Raw genomic sequence first — 21,692 nt, 5'->3', positions numbered from 1 at the left:
ACCACAAAGGGTGAAGCCCACCGAGAATGAGCTATGAAGGCTCAGGGGATATTTGCAGACCAGAAACTGCCCAACCCTGACTTGAGTGCCTTAAAAACAGGTATATGAACCAATGAGATTAAGGTTTCAACAACTCTCCCCTCCTTTTCCTCCTCATCCTCATGTGACTAATGGGATTCTGCAACTCCAACCCTGTGAGTTAGGAGAAGCTGCAACGTACCTTTTGTGGTCCATTTCAGTGCATTTACTACCACCACCCACGTCTTAGCTTGGGCATGTGGGAATCCAGGTCGATGGAGAAAGATCAGCCCCTTCTCCGGAGCTTCCTTGGAGCGCTACGAAAAGCAGGTTAAGATATAAGACCAACCTTAGTCTAGGCACGCACACAAAACCCTGAATCAACTCGAGTTTCCAGTTGAGGATATTTATTCAGGAAACAGGCAGAAAGAAGTTCAAAACTGATCAATTGTTTTTAAAATAAAGTGAAACATAGAATCAAGAAGGTAAGACTTTACCAGCAAGAATTTAAATCCCCGTTATTTTACTATGAGGACTGTAATCCCCTACACTGGGGGAAGCACCTTGGCCTATGCAGCAGGGTTTAGTCGCAACACTTCGTCTGCTGCTCAGGTGTGTGGAGTACTAAGAAGCTGGGCAGCTACAAATGTCTGGGCAGGCAAGTTTGTTGAGAGTCAAGTTCTGCCTAAGGCAATCCCTGACCAGAGGTCCAGACAAAAAGAATAAGTGACTTGACAGAGATGTTTCCATCAGGACGAATTCAGACTATTTCCCCGATCTCTCTCTCTCTCTCTCTCTCTCTCTCTCTCTCTCTCTCTCAATCAATCAATCTTTGCTGAGCTTGTTTATTTGGCAGGCAGAAGTTGGCAAATAGCTCTCTGAAAAATGTGCTCTCTGTCCCCATCCCACCCCATGAAACTTCTGCAAAAGGAAAAATTAAATCTAGGATTGAAGGTCATGCAACTCTACTATCATTTATGATTGTTAAACTGTTACCGCCTCTTGAAGAGCTAAAGTTATGTGGGAAGAAGGAACTCTGGGAAAAGGACAGAAAGAAGCAGAACCCCATCCTTGTTATTTTTCTGCTGACTGTGATTGGAACTCATCTGGTCTAAGGGCCTTTGCAAAGGAACCAAAAGTGCTCCTCACGGACACATGTTTGAAGTTTAGATCAGTCGTTCTGGTCTGGAGAGTAACACCATCAGGCCCTGTGAGGCAGACTTGGTTTCCTTAAGAGATTCTGAGGTGGGCTTTTTCCCCCAACAGCCAAAAGAAGGGATGAAGGGTCTTTCCTGAGAATGAGGCTTCCATGAACGTGTAGAGCAGAGCTGCCGTATCAGCATCAAAGAAGGCTACTTGTCCCCCAGCACAGTTCAGACTCACCCGGATCCTTTTGGGGTTCTCTCTTGGGGTTACAGGAGGGTAATTAAGAAAGGAGTTGGAGGCCTGGTACCCTTTCTCCCACTTCTCCACAGCCCAGATCCCCTCTTCAGGACTAAAGGGGACATTGCCCTTCCTCCTCACAGACTTGCTGGCGACCCCCACAGCCCACCTTTCCTCACTCCCCACAACGACTTCCCAGAAATGTCTGCCTGCTGTGAATCCTTCACATCCCAGCACAGCAGGATACGTGTCAAATCTCTCGGGACCGTCAGGCAGAGGCTGACGTATGTCTCCATATGTTACACTTTTACGATCTTTGCACAGGAGGAGTTGCGGATGCGCGGTGTTTGGATCCAGGGTTACATTTACTGTTTGGGGATAGGGGGAGGGGAGGAAAAAGAAGATAGGTAGAATCAGAAGAGACACAGACAGACATCCTAACCTAAGGGACATCCCAGGAATCGCACTCCCTTTCCAAGCAGTAGGACATCCTTGCACTGAATGCAGGATTGGGATGGTCTTCTCCTTCCAGGATTTCCCCTCCTTGAGACTATGACCCAATTTATACATTCAAAAATATTTATATCATGCCCAATCTGTCAACCAAGTCATCTAATGGCTCAACTACATGCTACATTGAGTTCATCACGTATAGCCGATGCTATCTCTTTTTAAAAAACTTTAGAGTAAGTGATCTGGATTGGGACCAATGCAAAGGAGGGTGTAAAACTTCCAACCCAGCCACTATAGTCCTGTAAATCCTCCCCCTCCATTAGTGTCAATGGGGTCTTTCTTTGTATTTCTCTTTCTCTCTCTTCACCCCCTTTCTGTTGTCTCAAGGCCCTGCGTGTCCACGAGGCATCTATTCGGCTTCTGTTGAAAGGGGACTACTATACTTGAGGAAAGCGGCTGTGGGTCTGCGGCCCGTTGGTTAGACGACACAGGTGCAGGTTCGCAGCCACAGTGGGACTTCCCCACAATGATGCGTTTTGAAACAGTTGAGGATTTACTCCAACTCTTTGAAAGGGAGCGATGGGCATAGCCTGGAGAAAGACGACCAGTGATTGGTTGCTTTCCACCAGGAAGAGGGCGGAGGCTGCTCCGGTAGCCGGATGGCCGCCCAGAAACCCCGCGCTCCCTCCTCGGCATCAGTATTACCCAATGCCATCCTGGGAGAGGGAAAGCGCAGGGTTGAGGAGGGAGGCAGCAGCAACCTGGAACTGTGAAGACAGCCCCCTGGACTAAATGGAGCCCTGGTCTGCTTCAGCAAGGCTGTTCTTATCTGGTTGTGGAAAAGAGTCATGTGGAAAATGACGTGAAATATGACATATATTATTCAACAATGGAACTTCTATATGACACTGGAATCAATGACCTAGGGAAGTCGTGGGCTCTCCCACCCCAGAGGCCTTCAAGAGGCAGCTGGACAGCCATCTGTCAGGGATGCTTTAAGATGGATTCCTGCATTGAGCAGGGGGTTGGACTCAATGGCCTTGTAGGTCCCTTCCAACCCTACTATTCTATGATTCTATGTAAATAGGAACTGAACTCCTCCCTCATTAGCCCTACATCTCCTTCAAACATACATCTGCAACATGCTTCAGCATGTACCAGCATGCATGGGTGTCCAGGACTCCACACGACAGGGTTCGTGATTGCAGTGAACTCAGTCTATGCACATTCACTTGTATATATGGACATATGCTGTAGGTGTGCACTTGAATGTGTGGGCTCATCTACACCAAGCAGGATATTCCAGTATGAAAGCAGTATGAAAGGAGTATATAAGAGGCAGGAACCACACTACCGCTTTATAGCGGTATTAAAATGCATTGACATCTGTTGGAGCCCATTGACACCATATATCGCTTTCATAGTGTTATATCCTGCTTGGTGTAGATGTGTCATGGGCCCCAACAGTTGTCAGTGACTTCAGTACCAGTATAAAGCAGTAGTGTAAATCCTGCAGTGCACTTCAATACCGTTATAAAGCAGTAGTGTGGCTCCTGCCTTTTATATACCGCTTTCATAGTGTTATATCCTGCTTGGTGTAGCTTAGGCCTGTGTTTGCTGAAATGACACCATAGGTCTGTTGACTTTCCCACTACTCGTACAGCTTCTTCAAACCGAGTGCTTTATCACATGCTCGTGACTGGCTGCTCACGGTTGTTCACAGGTCATTTTGATGATGCTGTGTTCCTCCTGCGCATCTCCTGCTCCTTCCGCCATTTTTTTCATTACAAAAGAATCCTCAGAAAGCGCAACTCTTCTGAGCTATGGTGAAATCGGTCGCTATTTCCTGCCATGTGCAGAAGTTTCGCTATAAAATGCCCACTAGAGGGTGCTGTCCCACTAAACTGAACGGGCCATGTGGTCACTGCTTGCTTCCCCTTTCCGTGTCGCAGAAAAGAAGCAGGAAGCAAGAATGATGGCAAGGAAACACGATTTTCCCCCGTCTGAAAGAGCCCATAGTTAACCTATTGATGGTTCCAAAGAACCGATTATCCCCAAGGAAATATAACCAGCCAAATTTCTGACCAGTCCTCATCCCTCCTGTGAATGATCTTCCATTGGAAATTTACCTTTCTGCAGCTGAAGTCCAGATAGCAGAGCATCTGGGGAAGCAAGGAGATAATAGGCTTAAGCGTCACAATGTTGTGCTTTCAACAAACTATGTCCGTAATGCAGCATCAATTTCAAATTTTCAAGGCAAAGATTAAGTAAAAACTGACACAAGGCTGGAGGAGGGGGAATTCTCACACGTGCAGATTGCTTGCAAATAAAAGCACCACCTTAAGCACGTTTACTCAGTAAGTTGCATTATGTTCAATGCATCTTACTCCAGCTAAGCAAACAAGGTCTGTAACCTAAATCAAGCAAAATTGTCATGTTAGTTACTCAGAGGGTTCTGGTGTGTTTCATAGGTTGGGACTCAGGAATAGTACATCTGCAGGAACTCAGAAGAGGAAACTTAGGCTGAAGTATTTAAGGCCCCTCTAATAAGCTAAGGGCAGCCATCATGGGGTTCTCAGGTGGGGCTCCTGTCCAGGTGCTCTCCAGGCCCAGACACATTTAGCTTCACACTGAACTCCAAAAGATGTTTCAAATCTGAAGAACTCGGTCAAACAAGGGTGAGATAAACTAAAGTTCTAGGGCAAATTGACAAATTAAAAATCAACAAGGCATTGGGACCAGAAGATATACACTCAAGGGCCCTTTGGTCTTCTCACAAAAGTATTAGATATTTTCTCCTGTTAACAAAATAAGACATTAAAAAAAAAACCGTACAATTACATGTGTATGGCAAGTGGGAGAGAGACAAGCTGCCATTATGGCAGCTGAATGGCCACCATATTGTATACATACTCAGCCTGGGAAGGGAGAGGAAAACACAAGGTTTGAAAAATCTCAAAACACAGCAAGAACAGGAGCCATGTATCCAAGGAAACATTAGTACTGCCCACCCATCAGAGGCTATGCCTGAGACAACGCACACATGTCATGGAGACACTCAACTCGGGGCAATGGAGGACTTAGTCTTCCAGGATTGAGTTAGAAACAAGAGGTTTGAAGCATCACGTGGAAGCTTTGGATGACATCTAGAATTCACCATAATAAAGAGATATTCTTGAAATATGTCGGGAACTATGAATATGGATGCAGCTGTCTCTTTTTTTTTTGTATTATGTTGGCCTTTACTATGGTGATCTTATGAAAAGGAGGACAGGGCTCTTGTATCTTTAACAGTTGTATGTAAAAGTGAATTTCAGCAGGTGTCATTTGTCTGCATGCAGCACCTGGTGAAATTCCCTCTTCATCACAACAGTTCAAGCTGCAGGAGCTATACTAGAGTGACCATAAACAAAAGAGGGCAACGCTCCTGCAGCTTTAACTGTTGGGAATTTCATTAGGTGCTGGATGCAGACAAATGACACCTGTTGAAATCCCCTTTTCTATACAACTATTGAAGATACAGGAGCCCTGTCCTCCTTTTCAGATGGTCACCCTACCTTTACAGCTCAGAGCCATTAGTTTAAATCCATCAGCTTGTTGTATTTCTGTGCTGAGACCAAGGCCACAGCTAGACCTAAGGTTTATCCTGGGATCATCCAGGGTTCGCCCGTCTGAGCATTGGATCCCTTGTGTGTCACCTAGATGAACAGGTTTGACCCCTGGATGATCCAGGGATAAACCTTAGGTCTAGCTATGGCCCACGTCACCCAAGTCCACCTATGGCTTTGGGTAAGACGCAGCACAGTTTGACTACTGATAGAGACAGAACGAACACGACTGTGGTCTTGTAAAAAAATATCTATAAGGTTACCAAATTCATAATTACTTCAAAAAGTAATTCATTTCGTTGTACAGCTCCTGACGAAGGACCTCCGGATCCGAAACATTGAGCATCGTACAAGTTTGTTTGGAAGTTTTTTAAACATTTTTATATTTTGGATAAAAATAAAGAAACCTCTTTTGACATTTCACAGCACCAGAGCTGGTCGCCCCTTTTTCTTATAGCCTTTGGGTAAGAGCCTGCCAGGTTCGCTTTTGGAATAATATAGTGCCCAGCATAAAGTCCCTGCAGCCATTAGTCACAACTACCTTTGAACTGCTTCATGACAGCCACCACATAGGAAGTTATATCACTGACTCCCCAGATCATCCATTTGAGCTCTGGAGGGAAAACCAGTGGTTTCTCATATGTCTGTTTCACCTCACTCCTGGGGGAGAAAAAAATAATGTCAACCTCTTATCCATGTTAATGGAGTGTGGAGTATGTTCAGAGAAATTAATAATATGAGTGATTGGATTTTAAATTGCTTTAAAATAGTATTGTGAACGTTATTATTTCCTGAGGAAGAGCCTGTAGGGGGGGAAAGTAAGTTTGACTTTCAAAGATATTTTTCTTGCTGCAGATGTTAACAACCCAGGCTAAAGCTGCCAGGGATATCTTTTGTCAGGGAGATGGCTGGCTAAATGGCTAGGGGATGACCATTTATGGAGAGACATATTGGACTGAAAGAAATAAAGCCACATGTCAAGACCTATATTAATTTTTGCTGTGCGGTTTTATTCTGGTTGTGCTTTTTATATTGTATTGTGTATGTGTGTTTTAAATTTGTTGGTTTTTTTTATGCTCGTCATGGTTTTAATTTTTGTGAACTGCCCAGAAAGCTTTGGCTATTGGGCGGTATAAAAACGTAATAAATAAATAAATAAATAAAAACAGAGATTTTTGTATGATAAGAAATTCACCAATGGTAATGATTCCATGAACACAGACTGAACATGCTATCCAGCTACCAAATGTTGGATATGTTACTGTTGGTATGTTTCTATAAGTTAAAAATCAATCAATAACATATCTATTTAAAAACGATCTACTTACCTCCGCAAGGTATTTTTCCAATCCTATAGGGAAAAAGAGAGAAAGAGGGTGCTCAGTGCCTGCCACACACTATTCTAAGGAGATGCTCTCTGCCCCCCCCCCCATGTTCAACTGGTGTTGCTTCCACATTAGGTGACCATATGGAAAGGAGAACAGAGCTCCTGTATCTTTAACAGTTGTAGAGAAAATGAAATTTCAGCAGGTGTCATTTGTCTGCATGCAGCACCTGGGGAAATTCCCTCTGCATCACAACAATTAAAGCTGCAGGAGTATACTAGTGACCAGATACAAAAGAGGGCAGGGCTCCTGCGGTTTTAACTGTTGTGATGAAGAGGGAATTTCCCCAGGTGCTTCATGCATACAAATGACACCTGCCGAAATTCCCTTTTCTCTACAACTGTTAAAGATACAGGAGCCCTGTCCTCCTTTCCATGGGGTCAGCCTATTCCACAGAGCACCCTCCACTCAAACACTGAAGAAAATGGATGTAGCTTCCTGCAAAGAGGGTTAAAGAAGCCTGTGGGCCTTCACAAGAGAAGGAAGCGGATGTGTATGTTAAAGGGGGACTTTGGGAGACATGGGCTTAGCTGTGAGCTACAGAGGGCTACCTATCATTTCATTTATATTAGCGCATTTCTCTGAATACAGTCAGTCTGATAAATTTGGAGCTCTTTCATAGCAAGAAAACACTCTGGGGAGGTAGCATAGCTCTTTAAATTATGTGAGATGTCAATGATGGCAAATGGTCCCAGCTCTAGGAGAGAAAGGAACGTCAATGATGGCAAAAGGTCCCAGCTCCAGAAGAAGGAAGTCCTGAAGGAAGACAACAAGAATCTGTGGCCTTAGTAGATGTGAGGTTTATCCTGGGATTTTCCCGGGGTCATCCCTGTTCATGTAAATGACACACAGGGGATTCTGGGATCAGGCAGGAACGACCCCGGAACGATCCCAGGATAAACCTTAGGTCTAGCTTAGGCCTGTCTTCCTACCTAGCCCACAATCCTATTCCCAGCACAGGCCAAGCAGATGCTTCTGGAAAGCCCCTAAGGAGGGTATTATCAGCTCCTATTGGGGAGGCGTTAAGACACAGCACATTAGCAGACAGGTAAAAACATCAAGAGATTCCATCAACATTACACAGAAACCACTGGTTCTACTTGAAGAGAAATGCACAGTCCTGTTCACCTTGGACTTTCATGTATGTAACGGTTCCCAGTGCCAAACAAACTGGGGACCCTTCGTCTTTGTGGCAGGGAAGAGACCGAGAAAGGTTTGGAGCCAAAAGCCCAGGCTCCCCACCACCACATTGTTTTACCTGCAAGAGTTCACTTGCTGGCTGTTGACACTTCTCCTCCATCTCCCGGATGAGACATTCAAGAGAGGAGAGTTCTTGAGAGAGTCTGGCCTGGTGCTCCTCCCTTCTCCTGGCAATCTCCTCCTCCACCTCTTCTATCTGGGCCAGCAGAAGTTTCTCTTGTATTTCCAGCAACTGGCGAAGCCGTCTGAACTGAACCACTGTCTTTTCCCTCTCTGCTTTGGTTTGTTTCTGCAATAAGCAGATAGAAAGAGGGGGAAAGCTGACTTATATCAGGCAGTCTTTGCAGCTCTAAGCGAATCTTCTAGAAAAGGCACTTATGAGTTTTCATAGATATACAATCCAATATTCAATAGGGAAATTGTTTCATAAAGATGGTCTAGGACCTACTTTTAGAATGGGTTTTCATAAACAATTTCTTTGGGAGATCAAATATCCCGAAATCTTAAATATTCTGAAGGAGCACAGCTGCCTCATGGCTTTTGAGTCTTCTGCATTTTATATTCAATTTTTCACATGTTAAATGCACTAATTATCACTGATGATAATGATGATAAATAGAACAATTCATACACACAAGACAATACCTTGCTACCGACCAGACATAACAGTTATAAACAAAAAAGAAAAACACACTTACCTCATTTAAGAGCAATACCTAATGACAAAAATGTTGTAGAAAGGAAGAGGAAAAGAGTGGAAAATATACACTACTGGCTATGGAAGTTAAACAACTATGGCAACCAGAAGAGGTTACAATTAATCTGTTAGTCATGTCAGTCACCAGCATCACATAAAAAAACTATACAGAAAACCTTCAGAAACTGGGTCTACCAAAATACAACCACACCAACATCCAGAAAGCAGTCATACTTAAAATATGTTCAATAGTCAGGAAATTCCTGAACCAGAAAAAGACAGCATGACTTGGCAAAGCCCATCATGTTCATCTAGAAAAACCAACATGAGCAAGAAAATAGAGATTAATAATGATACATTTATTATTATTATTATTATTATTATTATTATTATTATTATTTATTAAAACATTTGTATCTCGCCCTATATCACAAGGATCTCAGGGTGGCATGCAGGCAAAATCATACAAACAATATAAAACAATAAATATACACAGCTAAAAACAAATTAAACAATAAGTTAAAACCAGTATAGAATTTTTAAAACAGTAAAACGAATTAAACAATTTAAACTATGTGCAGGCTTGGCGAATTTAGCCATCAAAGGCTTTGTTAAAAGCCATATCTTAACTTGGTGTCGAAATGAAGCCAGTGCCAGCACCCATCGGACCTCCGAGTGCCACTTACAAGCAGGTCCTAGAGTTCCCTCTTCCCAGTTCCACTTACAAGCGTGTCTTGCATTTCATTTTCTGCATCTGCTTTATATGCCAACATTTCTCTTCTCTTCTTCTTCAAAATCTTCACCTGGCTACAGATCTCAGCCTAAAGAGAAATCAAAAAATCCGGTTAGGTTCATTGGTGGTGGTGGTCTGCTTGCTCCCTGCCCAATATGCGTGTGCATTTTGAGGGAAGGGATATTTATCCCACAGTAGCCTACAAATAAGTTGCTAGATCCATTCGGACTCTGGGTGCAACATTCGCTAACATATCAAGTGGACTATCCAAGTGTTGAACCCTATCCTCAAAATGGATTCAGCCCCATGGATAATCTGCTCCTTTAGAGTTCTGTCTGAAGCCCAGAATGGATTCACAGCCCCACCGAAAGCAGAGCCACCAGCCTTCCAGGAGGTTTTGTTTTTGTTTTTTAGTGTGCAGTTGGACACAAAATGTGCAGTTGGGGGGGAAAAGGTGCAGTTGGAAATCTGATAATGTGCAGTTGAAAAAAGTGGTGAAAAAATAAGACACGTGTTATGTGTTTATTAAGAACTTATCAATAGTCAAAGTCAGGGATGGCATGTAACACAAATTATATAAGGATGCAGGTGAAAGAGCCCTTGATAGTGTGAATGATGTTGTTGGGTCCTGTGACAGTGTTGCCTGCTAGTTAGCATCTGCTTCAGGTTGGGAGGTGGTCTGTAGGCCAGGACAAGTGTCTGTGCTCTTGATGGGTTGGAGTTCACTGATGATCTGTTGCAGTGGTTTCAACTGGGGGCTTTAGGTGACAACCAGTGGTGAACTTCTCTTGGGCCATGGCTAGATGAGGGCTTATCCCGGGGATCATCCCTGTGCGTTCACATGACGGACAGGGGATCCAGGGAGCAGGGAGGGTTGATCCCTCCCTTTCCCTGGGATATGGCCCTAACCTTCTAGCCCACTTTTTCCGTGGTCTCAGGATGATCCCGAGACCGCGGACCGTGTGGCTGGGTGTCGCGGCTCAGGTCCATGGTTTTTGCGCTATGGTGGTATCAAAACATTCTGGATTTGTGTGGTTTTTAACATTCACTCCATGGAAGGAGCTGTGATATGACTCTGATTTTGGAGGGATTTGACAGTGACTTTTGTGGTATCAGCTGTAAAAATCCAGAGGATCCACACCTCGGGTTCACAAACGTGGGAATTCTAAGCGTGTTCAGCAGAATGAGCCCTTTTCAGAACCTCACGCTGAATGTGTGAGCACTATCACACCAGGGGTTAACACGCTCCCTACCTCGCTTCTCCACCCGTTTTCCTTCCTCGAGTTACTCCCTCCTTCACATCACACCAGTCCTTTTCCAGCTTCATTGGCTGCCAGTCCAGGTCCGGGGCCCTATTCAAAGTGCTGGTATTAACATTTAAAGCCCGAAACGGCTTGGGGCCAGGCTATCTGAAGGAACGCCTCCTCCCATATGTACCTGCCCGGACCCTAAGGTCATCCTCAGGGGTCCTTCTCTGTGAGCCTCTGCCAAAGGAAGTAAGGCAGGTGGCTACCAGGAGGAGGGCCTTCTCTGCTGTGGCACCCTGACTGTGTAATGAGCTCCCTAAGGAGGTTCGCTTGGCACCTACATTATATTCTTTTAGATGCCAGGTGAAGGCCTTTTTATTCTCCCAGTATTTTAACAGTCTATAAATTAATTTGAACTTGCTGTTTTAAATTTGTATTTTAAATTTGTATTTTTGCATTGCTGCTGTTTTTATCTTGGTTGTGCTTTTATATTGTATTTTATATTATGGTTTTATACTGATGTTTTATACTTGAATTGTCTTAATTTCGGAGCTTCAGCTATTGGGCGGTATAGAAATGCAATAAATAAATAAATAAATAAATAAATAAATAAATAAATAAGAGGAAGTACAGAACGAGCACAAGGCCCATTGAGTCCACTGTTCTAATGTTTTTTTTTAACAAAATTGGACTTAAAGAGGGGATTTTTTTTTGTCGCTCAAAGAAGGCCAGAAGGAGCGTGGGAGTTACTCCGTGAGGGCCCAGTAAGGAGCGTGCAATAAAACGCTCATGGGATGGAGCTTTGCGAGCGCTAACTGGAAGCCAGGTGTGCACTTTAGCCTTACATGCAAGCAGGTGAATGCCTGCAGAGGTTTGTTAGAACAATGATCCTATAATGAAGCATGCAAAAGAAATCTCCCTGCCCATTAAGGATGCACAGTGACTTCCTACCTTGTATGCTTGGGAGGCTTTCTCCAGAGAAATCTTGGATCTGCCACACTCCTCGCACATGGGGATTTCATCTTCTTTACAGAAAAGTTTTAAGGGCTCCTGGTGTTTGTCACAGACTCCCCGCTTTTCTTCTGTCATCTTTCCCCCTTGGCAACTCAGTTGCATGGTTATTTCTACAAAGTTTGCCAGCTGCCGATTTGGCCTGAGGCTCCTTCGCTGAACCGTTTCTCTACACTGGGGACAGGAGGTCTCTGCGTCTGTCTTCCCACAGCCCTGGGTCAGGCAGGCTCGGCAGAAACTGTGCCCACAATCTGTGCTCACTGGATCCTTGAAGTAATCCAGGCAGATGGGGCAAGTGGCTTCCTCGCAAAGATCCTTGATGAGACCCCCGGCTGCCATGGCTGCCTCGCACTCAGCAGAAAGGAGCAATTTCGTTTCCTCTGTTTCCTTTAGGCAACTGGGTGTGTTCTGTTTCTTAGAAATGAGATCACTCACTCCGGATCTCTGGAACTGCAAATGTGGGATTGGCTGGAATGCAGCCTCCTTTTCCGTTTTGAAAAAAAAAAAAACTGGGGTGGGTGGAAAAGCTGGATTGGAGCAGAACAGGCCGGAATGGCCCCTTTATTTAAACGAAACAAGTAAGGGCATGTACTAGAGACACCTGAGAACAACATTTTAGGGCTAGAAATCTTGCATCATCATCATCATCATCATCATCATCATCATTATTCACCCTACCCGGTGCCTGTTTACACTTCCCTGTGCCTGTTTGCATTCTCCTTCCCTCTTTATGGTTTACTACAACTTATTAGATTGTAAGCCTATGCGGCAGGGTCTTGCTATTTACTGTGTTATCTGTACAGCACCATGTACATTGATGGTGCTATATAAATAAATAAATAAATAAATAAATAAATAAATAAATAAATAATAATAATAATAATAATAATAATAATAATAATAATAATAATAATAATAATAATAATAATAATAATATTCTCTTTTTCACTCATGGCTGTTTTTCTAGACGGACATGACGGGCATTGCCAAGTCATGCTGCCTTTTACTGATTTAAGGAATTTCCTGACTATTGTGCATGTTTTCAGTCTGACTGCTTTCTGGATGTTGGTGTGGATGTATTTTGGTAGGCTCAGTTTCTCAAGGTATAGTTTTTTTATGTGATGCCGGTGACTGATGTGACTCATCATCATCGTCATCATCATCATCCCCATAGTGCCTAGAACCCATCCAGAACAGAATGGAATGGCGACTTCCAAGCCAGCCAAATCAACAAGTCACATAGGATTAGAAGGGATTTGGGGTGACCGTATGGAAAAGAGGACAGGGCTCCTGTATCTTTAACAGGGAATTTCAGCTGGTGTTATTTGTACGCATGCAGCACCTGGTGAAATTCTCTCTTCATCACAACAGATAAAGCTGCAGGAGCCCTGCCTTGAGTGATCAGATACAAAAGAGGGCAGGGCTCCTGCAGCTTTAACAGTTGTATTGAAAAAGGAATTTCACCAGGTGCTGCATGCATACAAATGACACTGGTGAAATCACTGAACCAATGTTATTTGTTGTATGCAGCCTCCATCTAGCGCAGCCTTCCTCAACCTGGGGCGCTCCAGATGTGTTGGACTACAACTCCCAGAATGCCCCAGCTGGGGCATTCTGGGAGATGCAGTCCAACACATCTGGAGCGCCCCAGGTTGAGGAAGGCTGAGTGGATTAGATTATTCCTTACAGGCAGCGTGTTTACATGGCAGCCTGTCCATAAATAACAACGAGCTATGTTGTGATTTACTCACACCTGCACAATGAGCATGATGATGTAAGCTGATACCTATGCATATATAGCTTTTCTTATCTATCGCCATTTTAGAATCATCTGGGACATTGCCATGAGCGATTCTCCTGAACGTTCAGTTTCTGAATAAAGACCAAAAATACATCAGCCTGTGTAATTTCTCTGATAACACCTACTGAAATTCCCTTTTCTTTGCAATTGTTAAAGGTGCTGGAGCCCTTTTCTCCTTTCCATATGGTCACCCTACTTTAAACACACTCTTCTGGATAGTATGGAAAGGTCCTAGCTTAGTCTTCCAATCCAGACTATTGGGAGTTTGATACATACATGTCTTGATGTTCAAATGGATGTGTTGTGGCATTCTAACTTCCATGAATGTAACTGAAACGGTAATTCGCCAGTAAATAAGTTAATTATGGGAGTTCTGACATGTGTTTGGACAGTCTAGAAGGTGGATTTTTGGGGTTGTACAGACAAACATAATTAAAATACACAAAGATACATGCCCCCAGAGTTGATATTTGATGGCCGTGTGGTGCTGGGATATCATGGATTTGTAATTTTTTTAAAAAAATTATGTGTTGATGTTATGTATTTTTAAAGCTAACAAAATGAAGTAGTGGGCAAGGGGCTAAAAAACAAATTGACATCCAATCAAATGTGAATAGAGAGACATTTTTCTCCCTCTCCTGTAATATTAGAACCCAATGGGTCATACCTTGAAGCTAATTGGTGGGAGATTCAGGACAGATAAAAGGAAGTACTTTTTCACACAGCGCAGAGTTAAACTATGGAATTCTCTAACAGAAGATGTGGTGATGGCCACCAATTTGGATGGCTTTAAAAGGGGGTTGGATAAATTCCTGGAGGAGAAGGCTTTCCATGGCTACTAGTCCTGATGGCTATGTGCTACCTCCAGTATCTGAGGCAGTAAGCCTGTGTGCACCAGTTGTTGGTATGGGGGGACATGGGTGGGAGGGTGCTGTTGCACTTGTGTCCTGCTTGTGTGTCCCTGGTCGACAGCTGGTTGGCCACTGTGTCAACAGAATGCAGGACTAGATGGACAGCATGGCTCTTATTATGTTCTTATGAATATCAATTCATCAGTGCCCAAGGTCGGGGAGTGGGAAGGATACCAACCGCAACATGCCAAATAAGTCATTATTATTGTTATAGTTCTCATACTTGGTCCACATCAGAGATATGGCCAGAGAATAGATCAGTCTGGGGAGAACCTAGTTCTGCTTCATCAATATCTATGGGAACATGTATAGTTTTTGCCTTAATGCACGTTTTGATCTACTTAGGACGCAATCCTGTGCATGTTTAGACAGAAAACCTTCCTACAGCTCGCAATAGCCCTTCCAACAGCCAGGCTGGCTGGGGCATTCTGGGGATTGTAGGGCTTTTTTTCTGACTAAACATACCTAGGATTGTGTCTCCGTCATGAATTCAATTCTGGCCACAGTACTGTTCCCCTCAGTGTTTGCTTTTAAATGGGTTTTAAAGATCTATTTATCTCAATCTGTCTAACAGAGGAGGAAAGACTTTCATATTTGCATCATCCAACCAGTAGGAAATTATATTATCAAATACCGCCAAGAAATTTCTGGAATTAAAAATTAGATTCTAATAGTCAATACTCCACAGCTTCGCCCCTTGAGTAATAATAATAAAGGTGCAATAAACCAATAAAGACGGTTTGCGAGATGAGAAAAGGCATTGGAGATTGAGCTTTACCATCCTTTACTGATAAGGAACCAATCCAGACAAGGAGGTTCCCATGTTCAAATGATAGTTTTATATTGTTAAAGAAGGTACTATGAAACAAATAGCTACATATCAAGGCTGCGTGGGTCACCAGGTTGCAAACAAGGCAGCCATTTACACAACTTGGGAATTACAGAAGTAAACAAGTCACCAATATGAGCATATTTGTGGCTATGTTAGGAGATGGATGGCCCGCTGGGCTTCCTGGATGCTTGTTGGGCCCTCCCACAGCTCACAGGGCTTGGCTTGCGCAGGCAGCAAGGATGGCTCAGGCCGTTTCTACACCTGCCTTTCCCCCCCGGATCGTCCCGGGATCATCCCTGTTCATCCAAATGACACACAGGGGATCCCGGGAGCAGGCAGGAACTATCCCTCCATCTTCCCGGGGTAATCCTTAGGTGAGAAAGGGCCTCGGTGGGCGTTCACACCAACCGGATGGAAGTTAGTCCACCTGTCCTTATTTGGACATCGCAATAACTCATGAAGGGTTAAAAAAACAACATTGTGGTTTATTTAACCCGTCGTTGGTTATTGTGTCATCTGTCGGGAGTTTTTTAAGTCCATGATGGCTTATTTGCCCCCAAATGGCCCACTCTGATAACCCACGGTACAAAGTAATGGTTATTTAACCCATTTTATTTATTATTTATTTAAAACATTTATATCTCGCCTATATCATTAAGATCTCAGAGCGGCGTACAGATAAAAACATACAGTATAAAACAATAAATATACACAGTTAAAAACAAATTAAACCATGATCCAAGTTAAAACAATATATAATTTAAAAGCAATAAAAGCAGTTAAAACAGTTAAAACAATGTGCCAGTGAGTTTAACCATCAAAGGCTTTGTTAAAAAGCCTTTACCATTGTGGGTTAACATGTCATCTGGCGCTCCACCGTGGCTTAAAGAGTGATTTATTTATTTATTTATTTATTTAGAATATTTATATACCGCTCCCCATTGAAAAATTTCAGAGTGGTGTACAAGATAAAATGAAAATAAAACCAGAATAAAACAGTTAAAACAAAATTTAAAAGAAGCAAAAACAGAGATTCAAGGCTGCATATTAAGGAAAGGCTTCTTGGAATAAAGATGGTTTCAGGAGGCGCCGAAAGGAGTACAAGGTTGGAGCCTGCCTGACCTCCAGAGGCAGGGAATTCCACAGAATTAAAGATCACTTACAGAGCTGTTTGGCAAGAGCGGTCAAAAAAATCACTACCGCCACTCTGCTCAGCCAGCAGAACTCTTTTCCCAAGATCTGCAAACCACTTTCCAAGCAAACCAAAGAAGCCAAATAGTATCGGATAGAATTTCTGCTTCAGCTGTGCTCATTCCAGGACAGGGATAACAGAGCGACTGTGATCCACGCATTGGTAACCTTGAGACTGGACTGCTACAACGCTCTCTGTGCGGGGCTTCGCTTGAGCCTGGTTTGGAAGGTGCAGCTGGTGCAGAATGCCCTGCCCTGCATACACGGCACAGGTGCGGAAAGAATTGCACTGGCTGCCAGTTTGTTACCACGCCAGGTTCAAGGTGTTGTTATTATTGATATATAAAGCTCTAAATAACTTAGGACCAAGTTACCTGAAAGATCATCTCCCTCTACAACCTTCTGGGGAGGACTTACTGACTTTAATATACTCTGCAGAGTTCCACTGGGCAGCAACAGACCTTTTCTATGGCGGCCCCTTCCCTCTGGAATGACCTCCCATCTGCAGTTCATCTGGTGTTGCTGATCATATGCTTTCAACACTTACTAAAAACTTACTTCTTTTCCCTGGCTTTTCCCTAGCGAGTAACTTACCAAAACATGTTATGCTTGCAACCATGTCCTTTTTTGTAACATGTTATGAATTGCATAACAATAGTATATAAATATTCTCAAATGAATGAATGAATGAATGCATGCATAAACTTCAGTAATGTTTACAATGGGGCCAAGTGTGATATAGGACAGACACAACCCTTCCTGTCTTCTCTGCACAGGTACAATCCCCACCCTACCTTGTCCCTGAATTTAATTGCAGGGCCGGGGACTTTGTACTTCAGACACGGGATTTGTAAAGAACATGCCTTGAGCAGATCTTTCACTCTGAAGCAGTAAAAAGCAGGAGCAGCAGCAGCAACAGAAGTGTTAGAACGCCAACTTCCAAGACCCCTTGGATCTGCTCTTTGCTGTAACCTTGCGACTCTCCGTGCACAAAGAGTAAGGGCATTTGCAGTCCACAAACAAAGGAGAGACTGTCCCATGACTTCACAGAGACACAACCAGCAGGTAACTCTTATGCGATGGTTGGGGAGCCTGATGGATGGAGGAGGAGAGCACTCAGCCACGGACCACAAGGGCTATGCTGGGAGCCCCCGGCCTCTTCCTCTGGCATCTCCACCCCAGCAAGAACCGAGACTAGCCAGGGTGTGCATGTGAGGAAGGGGAGGGAGGATGGCCTGTGAGTCACCAGAAGGGTGGTGGCTTGATAGGTGAAGGATACAGAGGGCTTCAAGTGGAATGTGGAGAGGGGACGTTGGCTGGGGCAGCACAGCAAAGGGGCGTCAAACTTAGGAAGAGGGGAATTATGCAGATAATACGATCCAAACATCGAAACCATCACCCACAGCAAATTCCCCTGCAACACACGTCCCTTCTATCTAGCAAAGACTTCACTCACATTTCAAGGGGGAGATGAGCAATCAGCTGAAGGCTCTAGACGTGAAAACGAATGTGCCCATCATTTCAACGGAGCCCTTAAGACAGGTGCAGAACCTCAAGCTCATGGCCAAACCCAGTCCTTTGGAGTCTCCCAAAGGGCCACCCCCTTTCCCCCCTGGGGCCACCCCGTTTCCCCAAATTGTTAGGTGGTTTCCTGACTTTTGTGCAGTTTTTTCACCATTCAAAAAGGTTGAGATGCCTCTCCTGAGGCTTAGGGCATGTCTACACTGGGGAGGGAAGGGGGGAGGATCTCACTATATGCTGATCATGAGATCCTCTCCTTTGTCCACATTTGGCTAGCAACGTTCAAGGAGGAAGGAGGAAGTCGTGGCTGCAATTTCGTTGTTGTTGTTGTTTTTACTGAAGGAGCGCTCAAGAGCACTCCAACAAAAAAGGTCAATAATTTTTTTTAAAAAAACCCGCTCACGCTCCCCCACCCCACCATCGATGGGCACAAAGCGCCCCAAGAACTCTGTGCCCAGTTCCCGGCTCCTTGCGTTTACTCGCAAGGAGCTGGGACAAAACCTGGACAGCCACCCACACCTCCTGCGGTCTCGGGACGATCCCAAGACCATGGGAAAGATTGGGCTAAAAGCCATCCCGGTTATCCTGGGGAAATGGAGGGATCTTCCCACCCTGCCCCCAGGATCCCCTGTGCATCATGTGGACCCTCAGGGATGATCCCGGGGCGATCCCCAGGATAAGGCATGGTCTAGACGTGCCCTTAGTTACCAGCAATGAAAGCTTTCAGCTAAAATACACTAGGTATTTTCTTTTTAAGTATTTTTGGCCTTGCCCCTATTTATTTATTTTTGACCCACAACTGGTATGAGGCCTCTGAGAGCTTCTCCAAACTGGAATTTGCACCCCCCCCCCGCCCAACTTCTTGTTTGAAGTCCTTCTGGAATCGTTATGGCTAATGTTAGCAATGTCATGCTGCCACTTTAAGGTATCACCCTAAGCAACAAAGGAGAGGGTCTTCTCAATGGTGCCCCCCCCCCCCCAATTATGGAATCATCTCAGTGATGAGGCCCACGTGGTATCAACATTGGTATCTTTTCAGCGCTAGGTCAAGACTTTTCTCTTTTCCCAGGCTATGAGCAGCACGGGATGAATTTTAATTGATCCCAGACTTGTTTTATGGTTTGGCTGAGTGCTCAGCGTTGTTTTTAGATGTATATTGTCTCTTTGTGTACTGTCTGTTGTGTGTTTTTAAATTTTACATATTGTTTTTAATTAATAAATAAATACTTAGAATCAATCTTCCCTGGTCTGCCTGAGTAGGATGTGCAAATGCAAAGTGTGTACACACATTATCCATAGAAGAGGCCAAACTCTGCCCCAGAGACACCGGCGCCTCTGGGACACACATTCACATAAAGGCAGGATCTACTCTACTGCTTTTTAAATGGATACTGTTGTTTTTATACTGTTGTTTTTATGTTTTTGATGGTTTTAAATTTTGTATATTTTTTAATGTTTACTGTTTTTAACTTTTGTAAACCGCCCAGAGAGCTTCGGCTATGGGACGGTATATAAATGAAATAAATAAATAAATAAATAAATAAATATAAATAAATAAATAAATTTATAATGGTTTATAACAGTATTGACAACTGAATGGGCCACGGGCACATTGTTTACTTCCTCTTTCAAAAGAGGAAGTAATGAAGGAGAAACACACGGGCGGAAAAGTGACGGTAAGCAAATGCGATTTTCCCCAGTGTGATGATGCTCTAGGTGTCCTGTGAACCTTGCCAGACCCTAGTGCCAAATCATCCCCTTATCTGGCATTAAGGGACTCTCTCCATCTTTCTCTCTCTCTCTCTCTCTCTCTCTCTCTCCCCCTTTCTACACTGGCCTTTTCTCCCGGGGTTGTCCCGAGTGCTCCCTGTGCATCCAAATGACGCACAGGGACTCCCGGGGCCATGGGAGGATGGGCAAGGGCTTTCCCAGGGATAAAGAAACCCTGGGAAAACCCCATTCTTCCAGCGGTCCTGTGACAATCCAGAGGACTGCGGGTGGTGTGGGTGCCCGTCCCAGCTTCTTCCCTCCTCCCCGTGAGTAGCGGGGGTCAGCAGAAGGAAGGAGCCGGGCCGGGGGCAGTCCAAGGACACTGAGAGTGGGGTGGGGAGCAGGGTCGGGGCTTTTTAAACAAACAAACAAACAAACAACCCTTACTGTTCGCTGGAGGGCAAGTACGCTCCGGTTCCTGTTTAATTTTTTTTTAAAGATGGTGGCTGAAATGGGCATGACGTCCTCTTCACTTCCAGAATGTTGCGGGGCCGTCTGGACGCAAGGCAACCAGGGCCGGTGCCAGTCTATTTTGCGCCCTAGGCAAGGCGAGCTATTTGCCCACCACCACCACCACCACCCAAAAATTGCCAACTTCGATTCAGCTGTTCAAGAAGAGTTTCTGAACTATTATATTTTCCTTTTATTGTGTTTTTTTCTCTTAAATCGGCTAATTTGTACAAAACTGTGACCCTCAAAGGGCATTACTGCACCCCTCTTAGGTCTGCGCCCTGGGCCACTCCCTACTTAGCCTAATGGTAGTGCTGGCCCTGAGAGCAACGATCCCGGAAGCTTGAAATCCCAGGATCGTCTCCCCTGCATACACCCTTAGGTGTAGCAAGGGCCTCTGTCTCTCCATCTCTCTCCCTTTTCCTTCCCCTCCTTGCCCCTTGTACTTTCTCCTTATCTAAATCTCCATAAAGATCTCTTTATCTAAATCTCCACAGATACCATGCAATGCTGATAGCCCTGTTCAGATGCATTAGTACTATCTGAATGCTTATTTACCTCTTAACTCTTCCTTTTGTAATCAAAACCTGTTTGATCCTTCTAACTGCTGGCCTTTGTCTCCTGGCTATTTCCCCCCCCCCTTCCTATTAGTAAGCCAAGTGACTAGCCTGCGCCTTCTACATATCTACGCATTCCACACGTGGGTGTCCTGTTCCCTGCCAATGCATGCCATGGCCCTCCGTGATGTGATGTGTGAGTATGCTGGTAACATATGTATGCAACGCTGTGTGGTAACATTACGTAGTCTGTTCATGTGTTGAATCTCAGGTAATCAACTTTCTTAAGACAAATTCCCCTCTGCATTCCTCTCTCTTATCTGCCTCTGTCTTTCTCTCCTGTGGGTGTTGGTGTGCCTACACACACACGCACACACACACACACACATACACACGCACACACACACACACAAACCTCAGTTTGGTCTCTTCCCTCAACTATAGGCTGACCATATGGAAAGGAGGACAGGGCTCCTGTATCTTTAACAGTTGTATAGAAAAGGGAATTTCAGCAGGTGTCATTTGTATGCATGCAGCATATGCTTGACATTCCTCCTCACTCATGGCTTAGAGGACATCGTCACCATCCAGTGTTGCTTCTGATTTTTAAAAGCAACTTCGTTGGGGTTTTTGGAAGGGGGGGGCGAAGTCAGTATTTTTTTGTAAAAGCCAAATAAAGCGCTAGTCCCCAGTAGTGTAGTTGTGTTATTCCACTATACCACAGCACCACCTAGATGATATGTAACAGAAAGTATGGCAAGGCAGGAAAGGAAAATAATCCATCTGGAGCTTCGATTTTAATTCTTGAACAAAACTGGAAATAGAGAGAACAGGTTAAACAGCTTTGTCTAGAAAAGCCCTAATTCTGTTTTCCTTGTGTGAGGTAGCCATGGCTACTGTTTGGAGCCCCATCTGTGAGAAACA

The 21,692-nt window shown here is 44.3% G+C and overlaps 2 protein-coding genes across 2 annotated transcripts in view; one reads left to right on the top strand and one right to left on the bottom strand.

The window, feature by feature from the left end:
- LOC134396049 (E3 ubiquitin-protein ligase TRIM7-like) overlaps nt 1-21,692 on the top strand; it is a 247,771-nt gene that overhangs the window by 184,186 nt on the left and 41,893 nt on the right. The gene's annotated exons all lie outside the window — the stretch shown is intronic.
- Nucleotides 409-12,130, bottom strand: LOC134396072 (zinc finger protein RFP-like). Its single transcript, XM_063122425.1, has 7 exons — nt 11,676-12,130; nt 9,470-9,565; nt 8,106-8,336; nt 6,791-6,813; nt 6,004-6,122; nt 3,984-4,016; nt 409-1,769 (listed from the first exon to the last, which is right to left on the bottom strand). The coding sequence occupies exons 1-7, from the start codon at nt 12,072-12,074 to the stop codon at nt 1,249-1,251; spliced, it is 1,422 nt and encodes a 473-aa protein (XP_062978495.1). The 5' UTR covers nt 12,075-12,130; the 3' UTR covers nt 409-1,248.

The sequence above is a fragment of the Elgaria multicarinata genome, chromosome 3 (assembly GCF_023053635.1).
Source record: "Elgaria multicarinata webbii isolate HBS135686 ecotype San Diego chromosome 3, rElgMul1.1.pri, whole genome shotgun sequence".
Lineage (NCBI taxonomy): Eukaryota > Metazoa > Chordata > Lepidosauria > Squamata > Anguidae > Elgaria > Elgaria multicarinata.
Note: the sequence above shows the minus strand (reverse complement) of the source record. Positions and strands in the feature narration are given on the sequence as shown.

Coding starts and splice junctions, on each gene's coding strand:
- LOC134396072 (XM_063122425.1), bottom strand. CDS start 12,074: ATGGCAGCCGGGGGTCTCATCAAGGATCTTTGCGAGGAAGCCACTTGC. Junction 9,566..11,675: donor AAGCCTCCCAAGCATACAAG/GTAGGAAGTCAC, acceptor ATTTCTCTTTAG/GCTGAGATCTGTAGCCAGGT. Junction 6,814..8,105: donor CAGCAAGTGAACTCTTGCAG/GTAAAACAATGT, acceptor TTTTCCCTATAG/GATTGGAAAAATACCTTGCG.